Genomic DNA, 18,271 nt, shown 5'->3' with positions numbered 1-18,271 from the left:
TGAAGTTCTGTTTAACCACTTTCAACCTGCCCGCCCCTATTTTGGGCATTGTAGGTGAAAATGTTCAAACTTTTCTTCCTACAACAAAGTATATTGGGCTTTATTGGTTCAACTGGTTTCCACTGAAAGATGGGTTGTGATCGATCTGAGAGGCATTATGAAGTATGCAAGAACGTCACCATTTGCATGTCGTGACTACGGCCAAGAGTACACCTCTACAGTTCAAAAAGGCCAATTTGAATGTGTACAGTAGGTTCTTTTTGCCCTGGTCTGGTCCGACGCCACATACCTTTACCTTTTTGTTGATGCACAGAATGTGAGATGATGCTTCTGCTTTGTATACACAGAACACGATGTGAGATGATGCTTCTGCTGTGTATATACAGAACACGATGCGAGTTGATGCTTCTGCTGGCATACACAGAAACACAATGTTCCTATTGGTTTATTTTGTTTGCTTCCTTGTCATCTCTCTTTTTGTTTCTTTTTTTTGTTCTGTTCCTCTTTAAAGTTGTACAGACAGGATTGGAGGAGGGGGGAGGGAGGGATGGATGGATGGATGGATGGGTTGGTTGGGTGGCTGGCTGAGTTTTGATGTATACACACCACAGTGTTAATGAATCCATTTTTAACTCTGAGAGTGTACAAATCGAACTAAGTGGTTACATTTGTACACTCTAAGAATTAAATTAACTCTAAGGATTTCACTGTGTAGGGTCCGATGCTTGCTACTTGTGCCACACAGCTGAAACTGAGAAAATGCCATTTTGAAAAATGAAGAGCCACAACCCCTAAAAAACACAAATACACTCCTAATCACACATAAACCTTGTGCAAGGCCAAACAAACTCACCATATGCCAACTATATTTTACTCTTTGTGTACACTTATCCTGTATCTGAGCAACACACACACACACACACACTGATCTGACAGTTGTAACAAAGAAACTGAAGTTGAAACTAAAACCGCTGCAAATAGTTGGGTAGCACTGTCACTTTTTTATTGTTCTCAACATGAAGTAGAAGATTGTATAATAATTGTTTTATTCTCCCCCTGATCCTCTGCTCAGTGTGTTGTCCAGGGACGGAGCTATCTCTGCCTTCTATCTGTCCAAAGTTGATGATACATGGGCACCTTTTTGCATATATCATCGCCAACATATATGAGTGTCGCTGAATAGCCTGGTGTGGACTGGAAATACTAGTGGTCATAATTGTAATGGCTCTGAAGTTGTCGTAGGTCGTATGAAACATTTTGAGGTCCAGTAGTGGACCTCAAAAGTGCGCTTCATGCACACCACATGTGTGTCAAGCAACACTTGATTTGTAATCAAATTGTAATTTGATGAAGTAAAAATGTGCCAAATGTGCACTATATATATTGTGTGTGTGTGTGTATGTATGTATGTGTGTATATATATATATTATATATATATATTATAACGATATATATATATATATATATATATATATATATATATATATATATATATATATATATATATATATATATATATATATATATATATATATATATTGCATATAACTATATATTGCATATAGTTATTATGAAAACTATATCCAACTGTCCCCATCAAAATATACTTCAGAATATTGCCCATGTATCATCGCTTTCTTATGTCCTCTTTTGTGTCTGTGTATTTGTTGCTAGTGAATTATTACTATTAGGTGATATTCTGATTTTGTTTTCTTTGGCCTCTTCTGTGTGAAGAGTAGTTGGTTTATCATTTATATATTTAATTTGCCATTTGTAAAATGTTGCCAATATTTAAGTACCTGTTACAACACTATCCCTCTCTCTGATTCTGTTCCTCCTTTCACTTTTTGCCATAGCAGGATGGAGAAAGAAACGACAACAAAACACATACATGCTCGTACACAACACACACACTCATTTTTAACACTCAATTTAATCTGGTGTGAGTCTTGAAATCTAACTTGATACAAATAAGGTGGGAGAAAGTCTGTCAAAGGGTATCAGAACATGATAGATAGATATATACTTTATTAATCCTGAAGGAAATTTGTTCTGTGCAACAGCTCCAGTTGCAAACAGTGTCAGATCACTCTCCTTGGTTTGTCTTACTTTAAGCAAACTTGTCTCTCGAATAAGATAATTTGCTTGAGAGACAAGTCCAATGATCACAACCAATTAACATATTTTTAAATCAAATTAAACTTTAAGACTCATTACGACTGTATACTTAATACCTTGTTAAAATTGGCCCTTTTTCCTACTAGTTAAAAACTACAGATTGAATTAGGGTGCTGGGATTTAACTATTAAAAAGGATAATTGTGCTTTTCTTTATTTTCTTCGGGTGCCAATGAGAAGTGAAATGGCCTGAATGGTAGCCAATGCAGAGGAAGACAGGAGACTACTAGAGTCCATATTAGCTTTACCTAAGGTTCCCGAGCATCGCTGGTAGAATGATAGAATATGAAAAGGGATCGGATTTGGAAGAACGATGAATAAAAAACGTTTGTTTTTGTTTTGTCATAAGTTTGGATATCAATAAAGCATTCCTTTAAATGACTAAATGGTCTGTGGCTTCGATCCTTTCTGTTTCCCCCCCCCAAACAGTATAGCCTTGTTCTGACATTAAGCTTAATCATCTTGATACTATTCCCTTATAGACATTTAGCTCTTTCAGGTCCCCCCCCCCCTTTTAGCTCAATAATGCAGCCATTGTCAACCTATGTCAAATACAATTGTCTTTTTTATTATTATTATCTAGGATTAAAGTTTGACCCTGAGCCTGAGGCAATATATTTGATGTATGAGATGCACATTTGGACTTTTTCCTACCGTGATGGTCCTATTAAAATGTAACTGCTATCTACAGTACTACAGTATGGGGGGGAGGTCAGCTGGGGACTAATTAGGCTATATCCAATTTGAATGTTCATGGAGCCATTCATTTAGGTCACCCTTAAACCTTAATGTGGAAGTAAGAACTTTCAGGGCTATTGGTAGAGCATTCCACTGTGTTGTGGCTGCGTAGTAGAAGGCATTTTTACTCCCCTCTGGTGGAGGACCTACTTTATGAGCATCCCCTACTATGGAGAAGTAGCTGACCGCCATTGACTTCCAGAATAAATTTGTTAAATATATATTTAAAAAATGTCGGTCATTCAACACACACCTTTAACTTCAGCTTAAACTTTATTGTGACATCACAAGTTTAGCCCAATTGGACCTCCATTCACTTCCATCATAAACTTATCTCCCTTTGTCTTTGGCCTGGCAGAGGCCAGCCAGTCTATGAACTCCCAAGTACTTTGTGCCAATTAATTTCCCCCGCACAGTAACCCGGGAAAAACTAGGTAGCCAAACTAGGAATAATAAATGACACTTTTACAGAAGTCCTGAACACATTACAGCAATAATAGGGATGATGTTGTTCTGCTGTGGTCAGACGGTCAGACCTTGTGGAGAGTGAGGAGGAGATGAGAGAACATGGGGTGGTGGGAGCGAGTGTAGTGGTAGAGTGGAATGAAGACTTTTTGAGAAGGTGGAAAAGTGTTAGATGAAAGTGGAGCGGCTGACGATAATGAGGGTGACAATGACAGAGTGGGAGAGGAGGCTAGAGTGTAGAAGAAGAAGAATTCTTGTGGATGAGAAAGTGAAGAATGTGGATAAATGAGAGCTTGGTGGCAACATAATCTGAAATGTGAACTCAAAACACAAGTCAATATTAGCCTATAATAACAAATGTGAAATAAAAAATTACCTTTCATAAAACACATTTGAGAAAACAACATTTCACAGTGAAGTAGGCTACATGTAGTTGTCTATTTCTGATTGTGTATTATTAGTGTTTTAGGGATGTGGTCAAGTGCCAGAGTGCACCACTGTGCCTCAGTTGATGAGTAGCCTAGTGCTCTGCAGCAATCACAGGTGGAATCAATACTTGGCTGATTGAACAGGAGGGAATTGGAGGTTGCTATTTTTGTGCTCTGGGGCAGAACAGTTTGGAACAGCGAGAATAGTATTCACAACACAAGATAAGTAACTACTGTATTTCAACATTGTACTTTTATATTTGTATTGTTTTCTATGTTTGGGAACTGGAATCGTCAATAAACATCCAGAAACTTCATCCCTGCCTCTGTGGATCCAGGTGTGTGAGTAGCCACCAGCATGTGGTCCAGTTTCTCGAAGGTGTGCAAACAGTAGATTTAGCGGATAGGCATACGAGCCAGTAAAAAAGCTTTAAGTAAGATGACCGTGTTTTCAGTTGGAAATTTCTGCCAATTTCTGAAATATATATATATTTCACCAATAGTTTGGTGAAATGTTGTTTAGTTTTGTTTCCAAATGCTCAAAGTGCCAGTTAGCAACTTCATGCAATGGTCGCAGTGTTTTGAGAGCATTTCAATCCAACCACTTCTCAAAAAAATGAGTCAACATGTTATGTGGCTATTTTTGAAGACTATGTTGGACACAAAATATTATATTAACACTTGGTGGCAGTATGGCACAATACATGACACCACGTACGCAGTCTTTGAGAGAACCACTAGATGTCTAGTCCAAGGTACCTGCACTATCCAGACATACTCTCTGCTGCAATGATACCTACCTACTAGTACCTACACTGTTTTTATTTCACGAATTGAGTCCCTTTATCTTTGTAATCAACATTATGCCTTTGGTAGCCTATGGTGTGTCAAAACTCAAAACTAGCTTTCCTCGTCTGTTTCCTGAATTACTCTGAACGTAGGTCTTTTTGTATTAACACAAGTTAATAATAACAAAATTAAATGATAACAAAATTAAACAATGCTCTTTTTTTTCCCTTTTTTTTTAATTTGAAAACTTTATTGACATATTTGCACGTACAAGTAAAACCATGTGCATACAATAGTCAAAAGGATTCAACACACAAATCTTGAAGGCTTATTTCCATTTAGTCAGGGGATATTTGCAGAATAAATTCCTTACCAAAAAAAATCTTCACCAATGTGTTTGTAAAAGTGTCTAGTAACACATCTCACAAAGACTGAAATGCAGTTTCCCTAGGGGAATTTTTGACAGCTGCTGAAAGTTGGGGTACCCACCATAACCTTTATGCGGGGAAACAAATCAAAATTTAATTCTGTTTTAAGTAGCATGTGAGGGGTCAAACTAGGGTGTTTTTATGATTCTGAATCCATTGCAAGCATTTGTTTTGCACCAAAACCACTCCTTGGGCTAAAAACGGCCCAATGTCAATGGGCTTCTTACACAAAAAGTATACCTGGAAAAGGATGGCTGTGGCCGTTTTTAGCCCAAGGAGTGGTTTTGGTGCAAAACAAATGCTTGCAATGTATTCAGAATCATAAAAACACCCTAGTTTGACCCCTCACATGCTACTTAAAACAGAATTAAAATTAGTTTTTTCCCCGTTATGGTGGGTACCCCAAGTTTCAGGAGCTGTCACAAATTCTCCTAGGGAAACTGCATTTCAGTCTTTGTGAGACGTGTTACTAGACACCTTTACAAACACATTGGTGAAGATTTTTTTTGGTAAAGAATTTATTCCAAGATGTTTTTAATATCCCCTGACTAATTGTAACCTGACGCTTCCAGATCCAAGAAGCTTGCGTCACACATTTGTTTCACAGCTTATTTGGGACTAATTGTGGTCCTTTCGAATTGCCTTTGCTCCTTGTGGCAAGCAAGCAAGTCAGGCAGCCTCAAACACCCTAATGCTCAGGGTTCTTTCATCTGTTGCTTTGTCTTGTTCCAACTTTCTAGTAGGCCTACTAGACACTTTCCAAATACATTCTCCTCTGTTTTTGTCACTGCTTTCATCCCAACCATATACAGATATGCTTAGGTCGGATTGTCAACAATGACGAGTCGGCCAATAGAGATGAGATCAACTCGCTGGCACTGGTGCCGGGAGAACAACCTCGCCATTAACGTCGACAAGACCAAGGAGCTGATAGTGGACTTCAGGAGGCCGCGGAGAGATCATGCGCCCATCCTCATCGATGGAGCTGCAGTGGAAAGGGTCAGCGAGTTCAAGTTCCTCAGAGTACACATCGAGGAGAAGCTCAAATGGGAGACACACCCCACACACATCAAGGACAAGCACCACCTCAGCCACAAACTGTTCAAACCCCTACAACGACCGCGGCCGGGCAAGGAGGCCTACCGCAGTATCAAGAGCAACAGCTTCCACCCGGCTACCGCCAGACTGCAGCCTGTCGTCAGGCTCGTCTTAGACTTTTGCCCTTCCTTGGACCTACCTGTGGATTATATCAAGGACTCAGACTTTTTTTTGCTCTTCCCAATGGACCCACTTGTGGATTATACCAGTGTCAGTTTACTTTATGTGGATTATGCGGTTGACTCGCGCTGACATTTTGCACAGACTTTTTTTCCGTTAACTTTAGTTTTTTGAGTTTTTCTTGCACCTTAACTAACGTCCATAGTATCACTTACAGTATACATCTGCTGCTATGTTCTCGCACCTTTATAGGTACTGTGGATCATTTGTTTGTTTTATTTGATTGATCTCTCTTCCCCCTTGCCCCCCCCCCCCCCCCCATTCTTCCTTTATATTTCTATGGAAATGACAAAAACAATAGTACATTGCACAAAAACGAATATTTCACCCACTTTTTCACTTCTGTAAACCTGTGATGTGACGACAATACTTCTGATTCACTTCTCTTATTCTTGACTATAATCACTTGCTGGCCTATAGTTGTGTCTTTTCTCTTTTTACTTTATTTGTACATCCTGTCATAGTCCTCACTTATGTCATGGTGAGTCCGACTCATTTCTTGTTCTATATTATCTTCCACAACCAGATTCAAGGAGTTGTACTGTAGCCTATTTGTCACATTCTCATAAAAGTATGTGGAGTCACTGGAGTGGACTCGGGGCTGCCAACCCTCCTGGATCCTGCAGGAGTCTCCTGGATTTCGACCACATCTCCCTCTGGTATCAAACTCCCAAAATTCACCAGAACACAGGAAATTACATCTACTATGTTTTTAAAAAAATCAGGGGGAGGGTGGTCAGTGTATGCAATCATACAGAGATATTCACTTTTAAGTAATGAGATGAGGCTACAGTTCATTGACTATCAAATGATGGTAAAATTGTACCTCTAAGAGAAACTCTAGGGGGTTTGAACTTCAATTCAAACTTTTAATATTATCCTCTAAAAAGCGTTGAACTGTGCGAAATGTTGACTAATTACTTGACTAGTTACCCCAACCCCCCCCCCCGCCCCCCCACGGCCCCCACCACCCCCCACCATCAAATCTCCAGGATTCTGACAGTCCAATGTTGGCAGCCCTGAGTGGACTAAAGGCCAGACCGCCGCACCAATGCAACTAGTCGCAACTCCTTGCAACAAAACAGTTTTAAGGCCAGTCCACAGACAGTCCACACCAATACAACTCCTTGCAACTGCCATTGGGGATAATGGTTGCCTGTTGCATTGGTGTGAACTGGCCATTAGATGTTGGTGTGACAGAATCAACGATCAGACAATAAATAAATAAAAACAGACAAATGTTGTAGGCCTACATATATGTAATAATTGTTTAAATACAAGTGTAATAAGTAGTAAAGTGCGTTAAGTGTTGAGAATTTTAAACTAAAAACTTTGCAGCCAAAACAAAATATACAGAACAGGCCTACAGAATATAAATGGGAGAAATGTTACAATTTGCATTTTGTTTAGTTTTCTCGCCAGCTCAGCGCGTGCGCTGAGTGAGCAGCATCGTCCCTTTACTTCTGTTGGCTCCGCGCATCATCCCTTCTGTTGGCTCCGCCCCGAAGAGATGTTGACGTCACCTCCCCGTTCTCTTATAAAGGCACCAGCGGAACCCCGCTGGACATTATAGAGCAAACATCGGACGGAAATCCTAGCGTGTACCTTGGAGGGTTACATTTACCCAAAACTTCTTTTCAAATGGGCCCCGTCGCCTAGCGTTCCCTCCCCCTTCCCAGCCTCGCTGACAGAGTTGTACTTGCTGTACACTGGGTGGGTGCTACTGCTGAGGACCGAAGCACATCTGGGTCACCACAAGGTGAGCTTTGTTCAGAGGAGAAGATGGTGGATTGTTTCTGATCGCCGTTGGGGAAATGCAAGGCAAAGCTGGAAAAAACAGAAAATAGCCGATCTACAAGCTCAGGGACGCACTGGGAGCTTGTAGATTGGTAGCTCCGAGCCTCCGACGGAACCTCTCCCTCCGCTATGTAGCTCCGAGATGAGGTTCCTCGTTATTTCCTGCCGTTTGCGGTCGACATTGTCGCACATTTTCCACTTTACATGTTTCTTACCCCTTTCTGCACATCGTATCCAAAAAGTAAAGCATTTCCGCCACTCTCTCAGATGTTTTAAGTTCTAGCGGACCATAAAAGCTATCCAACGAGTTGAAGAAAGTATTTAATTTGCCTCGGTTTTCATCCGGTTACATGTTTTTAAGACATTGCGCAAGAGTTGCGCCCGTAGAGATAACATTACTGATTCGCCTACTGGTCAAATGATGAATTGCATCTTCTAATGCAAAATATTATGGAACGGGAGGCAAATTAAATACTTTCTTCAACTCGTTGGATAGCTTTTATGGTCCGTTAAAACATCTGAGAGAGTGGCGGAAATGCTTTACTTTTTGGATACGATGTGCAGAAAGGGGTAAGAAACATGTGAAGTGGAAAATGTGCGACAATGTCGACCGCAGACGGCAGAAACTAACGAGGGACCTCATCTCGGAGCTACATAGCGGAGGGAGAGGTTCCGTAGGGGCTAGTAGATTGGCTATTTTCCGTGATCGACGCCGTCGCACGGACGAAGTATAAACGAGGCTTCTTAGCCGTCCACACCAAGCACTAATTATGAATCTATTATTTATTATTATTTTTAGGCATTCTAACTCAAGTTCCAGGTATAGTTCCAGTGCTTGGCCCTTTATTTTGGATGCTATCTATTATAATAGCTTGGGCTGAGGTCGAGGAGATTATTGTTTTGTTTTGTGCTTTCCGGGGGGTGCTTTGTTTTGATCCAGTAATTTACTGGACTTTACTGTAAAGAAAAGATGTAAAGAAACTAAATCTTAACCGTATTTTAAAATTTTATTTTTGATTGTTTACATTAAATGACATTCCACAACATGAATACTGGGCAAACTGGTGGGTGAACATGAATTCGTTGACAATGTCATATATTTGGGCTATGTCTTTGTTTTGAACGTCACGCCCTGACCCAGACATTAAAGGTCCTTGCACACTGGTGCGTCTTTTCGTTGCGTTTTTTTTTTTTCATTGTTTTTTCAATTTTTTTCATTGTTGTAAAAAAAACGCAACGAAAAGACGCACCAGTGTGCAAGGACCTTTACATCGTGTTCCACCCTGCTCCTTTTGTTTTAAAAAGTGTTCCCTCAAATATAATCAGTTTTTCGTGTATTTTGGTTGTGGACATGGGAGTTGTTGTTGTTAAAGACTTCAAGTGCTTCCCCCCACCCATGATGACATCAGGCCATATATAACTGTCGCACTCGCAGTCTCTTCTGTCATGTAAACCCGTGACGTCATTTGAAGGGGTTTTCAACCGGTGGTCCGCGGACCACCATTGCAGTGCAGGTGGTCCCTCCCTGGCCATGCATAAAAAAATATAAATAAATAAACCTTTTTTAAACTTATTTTTATTTTGTACTTTTAATAACTTACAGGAGTTCTTACTGTATGTGTGTGTGATATGACATGTGAGCTTACCATAATCACAGTAATCCTTAATCATATTCAAACAAAATCACTGTATTTTATTAGATATTGATATTATAGCTATTTTCTCCAGCTCCCTGCGGTGCATGAACCCCCCACCACTATTGTGTGGGGTGGGTCTATGATGGACCCACCACGCACAATAGTGGTGGTCCCCAGGTTGCTCTTAGTCAGGATGGTGGTCCCTGGGTCAAAATCAGTTGAAACCCCCTGGTTTAGTACTATTGTGTGTGACACGTGTATGTGTGTGTGTGTGTGTGACACATGTAGGCCTATGTCTGTCTGTCTGTATGTGGGGTGTCACTATATGCCTAATCTTCGATTAGACTTTCAATTTTAAGCTCACGATTCGATTTCTTTTAATTATTATTATTGACTCGTTTGTAAAGAAAAACACTTCTTTCTCAATAAATAACTTATTATATTAACAATTATAAATGACAAATGAGAATCTAGAATAATAAAATGTCTAACATATTATTAATATAAAATTTGGGTTTTATGCCCTAACATTTGTAATTGCCAATTTTCAGATTCTTCTTTAAGATGTTGAGTTAACAACATTCTTTGAAAAGTTAAGATTTTTTGGTATGACAAGACCTGCACTAGGAGGAGCACAGCACACAGTTCTAATTAAGGCAATCAATTCTACATGTAGGCATGTCACAATTATTACATAATCGCCTAATCGCAATTATTTGAGATAATCACAATTATTTTTGCATAATCGTTTCCATGTTGAAAAATGTTCAGATATTTTCAAACATTTTCAAAAATAGTGGAAATAGCAGATCTACAAGTAGATCAACTTTTTGCCGGACCCAGGGGGTCTGGCTTACATGAGGCTTTGTACCTGTTTTCTCCATACATGGGCATGGTCACTTTGTCCTTAGGCCCCAGCCATAAAAGTCTGTCCCCCTTTCGTCCATACATGGGCATAGACACAGGCTGACACGTCATGTGAAGTCTGGGTCTGGCAGAACCAGGTCTCCTGGTCTTGTTCCACTACTATTAATGTTTTCTTAAAAGTATAAAGTTATTAAAGATGTCTGTCATTTAGTTTGGTTGTCATATCTGCCCTGTGCAACTTCAAAGCCTAAAAGCCAAACAGAAATGGAATTTTAATTCACATGTTCCGGTGTTCAACGACAAATTTCATAATCGTGACAGCCCTATCTACAAGGCTCAGCCCTTTAATAACTATAGCCTTAATTTCTCATTCATCGCAGGCAACACACTTGTGCTCAAAAGCGACCAGCTTGGCACTTTGTAACGTGGTTCTACAACGCTGATTAAATGTTTAAATCCAGCGTTCTATCCAGCTATCTATTATAATAGCTTGATCTCAGAGCTGAGGTCGAGGTCGAGTTATTGTTTTGTCTTGTCCTCTACGGGGTGCTTTGTTTTGATACAATAATTTACTGGACTTTACTCTTACTGTAATGTCAGCAACTAAATCTTAACCGTATTTTAAAATGTTATTTTTTGATTATTTACAATAAATGACATTCCACAACATGAATGGTCAAACTGGTGGGTGAACATGAAATTGTTGACGCTGTCATATATTTCGGCTATGTCTTTGTTTTGAATGTCACACCCTGACCCAGGCATTGACAGCGCCTCGGGCTTCCCTTGGACGTCCGCATGTGCGGGAGTAACATTCTTAAATAGTGCAAGAATCTGAATACGGCTTGTAATTTCGGTACACTGTATCGAACGTCAATTTCGATTCATTCAAGTAATATAGTGTGTGTTCTGTTTTATGGAACATAAGTCCCCTCAATTATTTTTTTTATTTTAATGGAACATAAGACATCTCAAGTCAATTAATATATTTATTTTACTTAAGTATTTCATTGTTTTAACTATTCCTATTCCTTCCTCTAGTTTCCATCAAGCACAGCATACAGCGACCAACGGAGTTAGAATGGCAGCCATTCCAGCAGGCGGTTCTCTCATGGCGACCAACGACTACTACCGAAGTGGGTATCTTTCTTCACTTTAGCCACAGTGGTGTTGTAATGGCAAGGCAGACCAATGTTTCCATTTCCAAATGCATTTCCTAAACAGAAGGTGACAAAATGAATCATATTCACAAGTAGAGAGGTGCATTTTCTGAATAAATGTGGTGGTGGGGGGTACCCAAGTCCTCACCTGCATACCTGGTTCACATAGAGAGACTAAATCCAGTTTTGTCTCTGGTCTGCCTATTGAGAGAAATTGTCCCATGACCAGAATGTTAGAAGTTTGAACCCCACACAATACGAGTGCGTGGTCTGACAGTTAGCCTAAACGGTATCATTATCTTCGGGTGGGAATTATGTTTGAAAAATGTTCCATCACCTGAAGGCATGTCAGAGAGGTAAAGTAATCCCACTGGAAATTAAGCAGATCCCAGAGGAGGACATCATCTCTTCATAAAACGAATCCTTCCCCTTTTCCTTGCATTCTTATCTGAGGTAAATTCAAGCAATTCTTATAGGAACTCAATTGTGAAGACTGTTACTGGCTTCATGAAAAGATTTGATGCCTGTGCCTGTATACATTTTTGAGAACATCTGGGTGTGTCTGGGTTCTCATCAGTGTCCTAAAATAGAGTAGTAACCCACCTGAGTGAATCAGATCCAAGTTTCCTACAGGGGGCTACGTTGCCTCTAAAGCTCTTATGTTGCGTAAAGCTCTAATGGCTTTTTTATAGCAAAACCCACAATGCTTGAATTATGTGAAAGTGATGGGCTTCCACTGTGATTTTGTTGATCCAAGCAAGAGACATTTCTACTTTGTTAGCACATGTCAGCACATGCCCATTTCCCTGCTACATGCGTTTGTATTTTACAAACAGCTGCTGGTTTTGATGAATGATTCAAGCCTCACATTGTCACCTTCCTCCCCTTCTCCCTCTCATCTTTGCTCTGCAGGGCGCATCGGCTCTACCTCCAGCAGCAGCTCTTGTGGCAGTTCGGAGTACACCGGAGAGGTCATCCCTCATCATCCAGGTGTGTGTTTGTTCAGTGGTGATGGGGTTTCACTTGTATTCTTGTTAAGCCTGAGTTATGGTTGTGTATAAGGTCACGCACTGAATTTAGCATATCTACAAGCTCAGAGCTTGTATGTAGACATGCTATTTTTGGTGTGCGAAACCAGCACACAACCAAGTGGCGTTAGGAACATGCGTATATGGACAGTTGAGTAAAATCCCCAAAAGAGGCCACTTTGTATGTTTGTGTTTTATACCACAAACAGAGGGGTTCAGATGTCAAAGTTCCCTCCCCCTTGAGCCCAATAATACTTTGTCATACAACCGCATCGCAAACCAAAAATAACAGATTATCTTTGCTCTCGACATTGACAGAATACAATGTACAATGTCTGTATTGTACACTGAAACTTTAGATGTTCTCTGGACCAGTTGTTTCTCCTTCCTCACTTTGAGAAAGGGGACCTTTTTAGTGTTAAGGATTACAGAATTATTAAAGAAAATCAAAGGTGCATAGGTTACATTGATGTGGTGAGTTTATGCTTTTTAAAATGAAAGGCTAGAGAGAGAGAACTACTACTATGTTATTGTGTAATATACGGTACATATTACAGTACTGTAATATCCTCACATAATATCCTGACATGCAATACCATTCCTCATCAGTCTGATGTCTCATATCTCACTCATATCTCACACAGACATGATGTCTCAGAACTTTATATGATTGCCTGGGGTGAGTCAGACATTGGCACTGTGAGTCATGCTTGTGCTGCTTTGTGCAATAATGGAATTGTAATTACTGGGAGTTGACCACTTTCTCCCACCATGCCAGTCTAGGTATAGTGAGTTGACCAGTAATGCTGGATAGCTTTAAAGGAGGACCAGCTGGACTAGAGACAAATACTGGGTCAGGAGTGTTTGTCAGGCCTTTTTAACTGCTGGGTCAGTGTTTGAATGGTTCTAAAAATGGCACTGTGATGAAGATACTGTAAGATAATTTGACTGCATGACGCTATCTTGCCCTGCTTATTGGCATCTCTATTTTTGGATGCGTTGTGAGCTTGTAGATCGGCTATTTTCACCACACGACACCATCATACGTCATATGCAATAGGGCTTAAATACAGCTGATCGCAATGTTTGTTTTATGGTGATAAAATTACTTAAAACCTGGACTGTAGTTTGTCTATAAAGAAGGAGGACAACACTTAGTTTTGAGCTAGTCTCAACTCTCAAACTAATTTCACATTCCTGGAATTTGAATATGTGGTCAAATAGTAAGACTTGAAAGTATAATCTTGAAATCTGAAAGACACATCCTGATTTCAACATGGAAGGCATCATTCGTCACCTGCTGGTTGGAATGATCATCCAGTTCCCACGTTCAGCCCCTGCTGTAGTGTTTGTAGTGTCTTTGAGCAAGTCACTGACACCCCCTCCCCAATTAAGTCCCTCCAGATTTAATGTAACATTATATCAAGAAGCATTGGAAGCTATTGGGACGCTCTGGTTATTTGAGTGGGAAAATGAAAGACCTACGGCTCAGTTTGACACAGTTTCAAGAACCTGACCCACTAACTATTTTTGGCAACCATGATACTGTAAATAAAATGAGCTGGAGGCAGGGAGGAATGAAACTTCTAAGTACAGCTTTCTGGACTTGAATGACGCCTCAAGAGTGTCTAGTCTGGCACGGAGCTAGGCTTACGGACAAATCAGGTCGAGGACAGAAAGCTGAGTTATCATTCTTACTGACTGAACATGGCTAATGAAACGGGCTCAAGCAAACACACAGGGCTTAGCTTGAACATGTATGCACACACAGTAGAGCACATAGGATTGGCCTTAACGCACACACAGCTTCTTTAGTTCTAGGACATAATATATGCTACTGTACTTAGCTTTTATATCTAGGCTGTAAAAAACAGTAAATTACTTTACACACACACACACACACACACACACACACACACACACACACACACACACACACACACACACACACACACACACACAGCAGCTGTGGCATTTTTGCATTTTTCATGTCAGCCGTACAGTAGTCCTTGCATATACAGTTGCCATATACTGTCAATAAACCCTTCTCTGACCAGCAGTTCTAGCTTTTAGTCTGTTATCAGCTGCGTACGGTCCTGTTTAATGTTACTGACTGTTCTGTCTGGCCTTCAGGTCTCCCCAAGCAAGACTCTGGACATTGGTGGTCCAGTTTCTTCTTTGGGAAGCAGAACACACCTGGGATGACCCCCCTAACCGAAGAAGCACTGCAGAAGTAAGTTCACAGAAGTCCTGGTATAGTGCAGTATTGCACCATACTGTCAATAACAACCACATATTCGAATTACAAGTCATGATTCTGTGTTGTGTTAATCTTAACCTGCATGTCAATGTCCCTACAAGCAAACGTCCTAATATAGTAATAACAAGCCAGTTTGTTCTGCTAGCTCACACCCTGTCAAACAGGATGTGCGATTGCATAATACTACTGATGATAGATTGCCCAAGAACCAAACTAGATCTGTACTCTATCCAATTGAATAGAGCTGGCTGGAAAGTAGTGGGCTAACTATGCTGTGTGTTGGCCCTCCACCAAGACATCGCACTGTGGTGAAATGTTCTCATATGCACTACACGACCAGCTATTAGAACCAGCTGACACAGCAGCATATTGTATTAACCTGTCCTCTGTCCACTTTAAAGAAACTACATCTGCCTTGATTTACACTTTGATTCATCTTGCAACTTTTTATTTTATTTTATTTTAACTTTGCGTCCTTGTGATCTGTTATCACTTTCTTTATTTCTGTGTTCATTCTTGCTCCGACGCTGTTGATTGTTCTACATTGACACAACAGGTACGGCTGTTAATGGCAGGGAAAGCCGGTCAGCCCTCCATTGTGCGCAACATAAGAAAACACGCACTCTTTCAGTTGACCCCTATCTGACCGTCTCTCTTTCACTCTCTCAGGGCAGGGGTTCCTGGTACGGTGACAAATGGCCAGATCTCCTGTGTTGCCAGGGAGATGGTGATACGTCGCCAGGAGAGCGAGACGAGCGAGTCGGGAGGTCCCGCCTCTCCTTGATCAGGCTATGCCCCAAACCCCCCCCCCCCCCCATGTCCCACCCCCCCATGTCCGACCCCACGCTCCGTTCCATTCCGCGCCTTGGGGGAATCGAACAGACAAACCGACCAACCAACGCTAGGTGACGGGATGAAGTCCCGTTTACAACCATTTTACGTTCAGAGTTATTATTATTTTAGTAGTACAGGCTGCTGTACGTTGTTTATTTTGTTTTTGTAACCTTGTGTTTTTTTATCGCCAAAAAGAAAAGATAAAATAAAATGAACAAAAAAAGAGAAGACTACACGATGAGCGCCATGTTGATCATTTTTTAAAACATTTGTACTGTCTTTGTCTCTGTAATACTGTGGTGCACATACATTGTGGTGCATACATACAAACATGCCTGTTTGTTGAACGTTTTTTCACTGGTGTCACCCTGTGATTGCAGTTACAATAAAGTAGACTTGCAGCCTAAGATCTGTTTCTTTGTATTTATTTTTGACATTTGACTGCAATAGTTTCATATATATATTTTTTTTATTGCAGTACAGTATATTAGAATCACTTTTGTATACATAATGTTAAGTTTGTCAAAATGTGTCATTTTTGTGTTTTTTGTTTGTTTAGCAAAGGTAAAACAAAATGATGAACTGGGATAACAGGGGCCTATTACACGAAAGGAGAATTAAAGAAGCCTGGATATAAGTCAAATCCAGGTTTGACAAAGTCTAGTCCGTACAGCCTGGTTTATTCCGTTCCATGAACGCCAAGCCAGGCTGAAAAGGAGCGACTTTGTCGAGCTAGCCCCCTTGTCAAGCCAGGCTGTGTCGAGCCAGGATGGTAAAGCCAGGCTTCACGTATTCCTATAAAAGACCATGAAAGTCGATAGCAGAATCCTTGAACTTGACCAATCATGGAGGCCAAAACCAGAGCGGCGTTCTTCTCTGTGGCTGAACTCTGTGGCCCCCCCCCAAGGGGGGGGGGGGCACTCGGGGAAAAATCTAGGGGGAAACAAGTTAACAACAACACTACACTTAATAAAAACAATATGCAAGTATAATCAATCAATTAATTCTTCAGCTGTGGTCTCTTCATGTTGTAGTTTAGTAATGAATGGCTCAAGCTGCTCTCAGAGCCCCTTTTATGCCAGGTGAGTAGCCTACAGGTGATGGCCCAGACCCCCACCCCTGGCACTCCTGGTACCCCATGAAGACAAAGGCATACATTTGCATCACTATATAGGCGAGGGTCGCTCTGCTGAATGGATACGGTGGTGATTAGCTGCCTGCCCGGCCCGCGTGAATGGACGAGGAGGCGGGCTAATGGTCCGACGGCCACTATTCTGTTGGGATTTTTTTCACTGCCTGTTTTTCAGTCAGTCTTTTACTTCATTTTCTAGGGGAGGCGAGATTTTAGTTCCTGCCTCTACGGTGGGTACGCCACTGATAGCGTCACAATCATTTTTAACCACTTAGCTTTGGCTATTCAAAAATAGCAGATCTACAAGCTCATAGCGCGGCACCGAGTGCCGCACTATGAGCTTGTAGATCTGCTATTTTTGAAAAATCTTGAAAATGTGTGCATATCTTTGAAATATATATACATTTTTAAAGCGAACATTTAACTCAAATCGTTGCTTCTGGGGGTCCCTGGCACAAAACATTTTCAGATGGGGGTCCGCGGCCAAATGTATATCAATATGAATATATTGTATGTCGGGCGGAAACCTCATTATGGCCAAAACTGTTTTCAGCATAAACATTCTAAAATAGCAAAAACAGCAGATCGACAAAAAAAAACAAGACTCGCGCAACATAATTTGGCAAGACACACCATCTCCGGTTTACTTCCCGTATCTGCATAGTCTCGCGTCTCTCGTAGATATCTGCGTGAAGTGGGCGGACACCAACCTGCTTCCGGTCTCCTAAAAAGGCGTCCGCCTGAGTTTGAGTATCGTAGAAGTTTCATAAACAATACACTTCCATTTGCTTGGTTGTATTCCTTCTTCTCACTAAATCCATGTAGTGAACACTAAAGTAGCATTATGTGTCCCCGGGTAGCTCAGTTGGTAGAGTGCTCAAAAGACGGGGGGAGAGTACCTAAAATGAGTAAGCTAACCCTGAATCTTATCATTACACATCCCTGGCTATGTCATTATACGGTCCTCAGTTCCAATATTTTATTCAACCTGTATAGGAAATGTAAGTAGAAATATTGTTTTTGACATTCAGTCATAACACCTTTTTTCTTCTTGCATTAGACTAGAGCCTGAAAAAAGCACAGAGGGAAAGTGAGAGAGTGAGAGAAAAGGGGGGAAAGAAGAAAGAGGTAGAGAGGGAGCAATGAACTGAGTGCAATGGAAAATATTGGAAAGATAGACAGTGACAGATATGGCCTAATATAAGAGAGATAGAGAAGAGATCCTTTCCATCCCTGGTTTAATGTACGTACGT

At 40.8% G+C, this 18,271-nt stretch overlaps 1 protein-coding gene across 1 annotated transcript; it reads left to right on the top strand.

Moving 5' to 3' along the window:
* The first annotated feature begins 7,859 nt into the window (after positions 1 to 7,859).
* ppdpfb (pancreatic progenitor cell differentiation and proliferation factor b) lies at positions 7,860 to 16,293 on the top strand. The gene is made up of 5 exons (XM_080444203.1): positions 7,860 to 8,062; positions 11,646 to 11,740; positions 12,677 to 12,754; positions 14,926 to 15,025; positions 15,722 to 16,293. Exons 2-5 carry the CDS (start codon positions 11,686 to 11,688, stop codon positions 15,834 to 15,836), a joined length of 348 nt encoding a protein of 115 aa, XP_080300329.1. The 5' UTR covers positions 7,860 to 8,062; positions 11,646 to 11,685; the 3' UTR covers positions 15,837 to 16,293.
* The last annotated feature ends 1,978 nt before the right edge of the window (positions 16,294 to 18,271 follow it).

This window comes from Gymnoscopelus braueri, assembly GCF_963280865.1.
Source record: "Gymnoscopelus braueri genome assembly, chromosome: 12".
Classification (NCBI taxonomy): domain Eukaryota; kingdom Metazoa; phylum Chordata; class Actinopteri; order Myctophiformes; family Myctophidae; genus Gymnoscopelus; species Gymnoscopelus braueri.
This window is presented reverse-complemented; position numbering and strand designations above follow the sequence as displayed.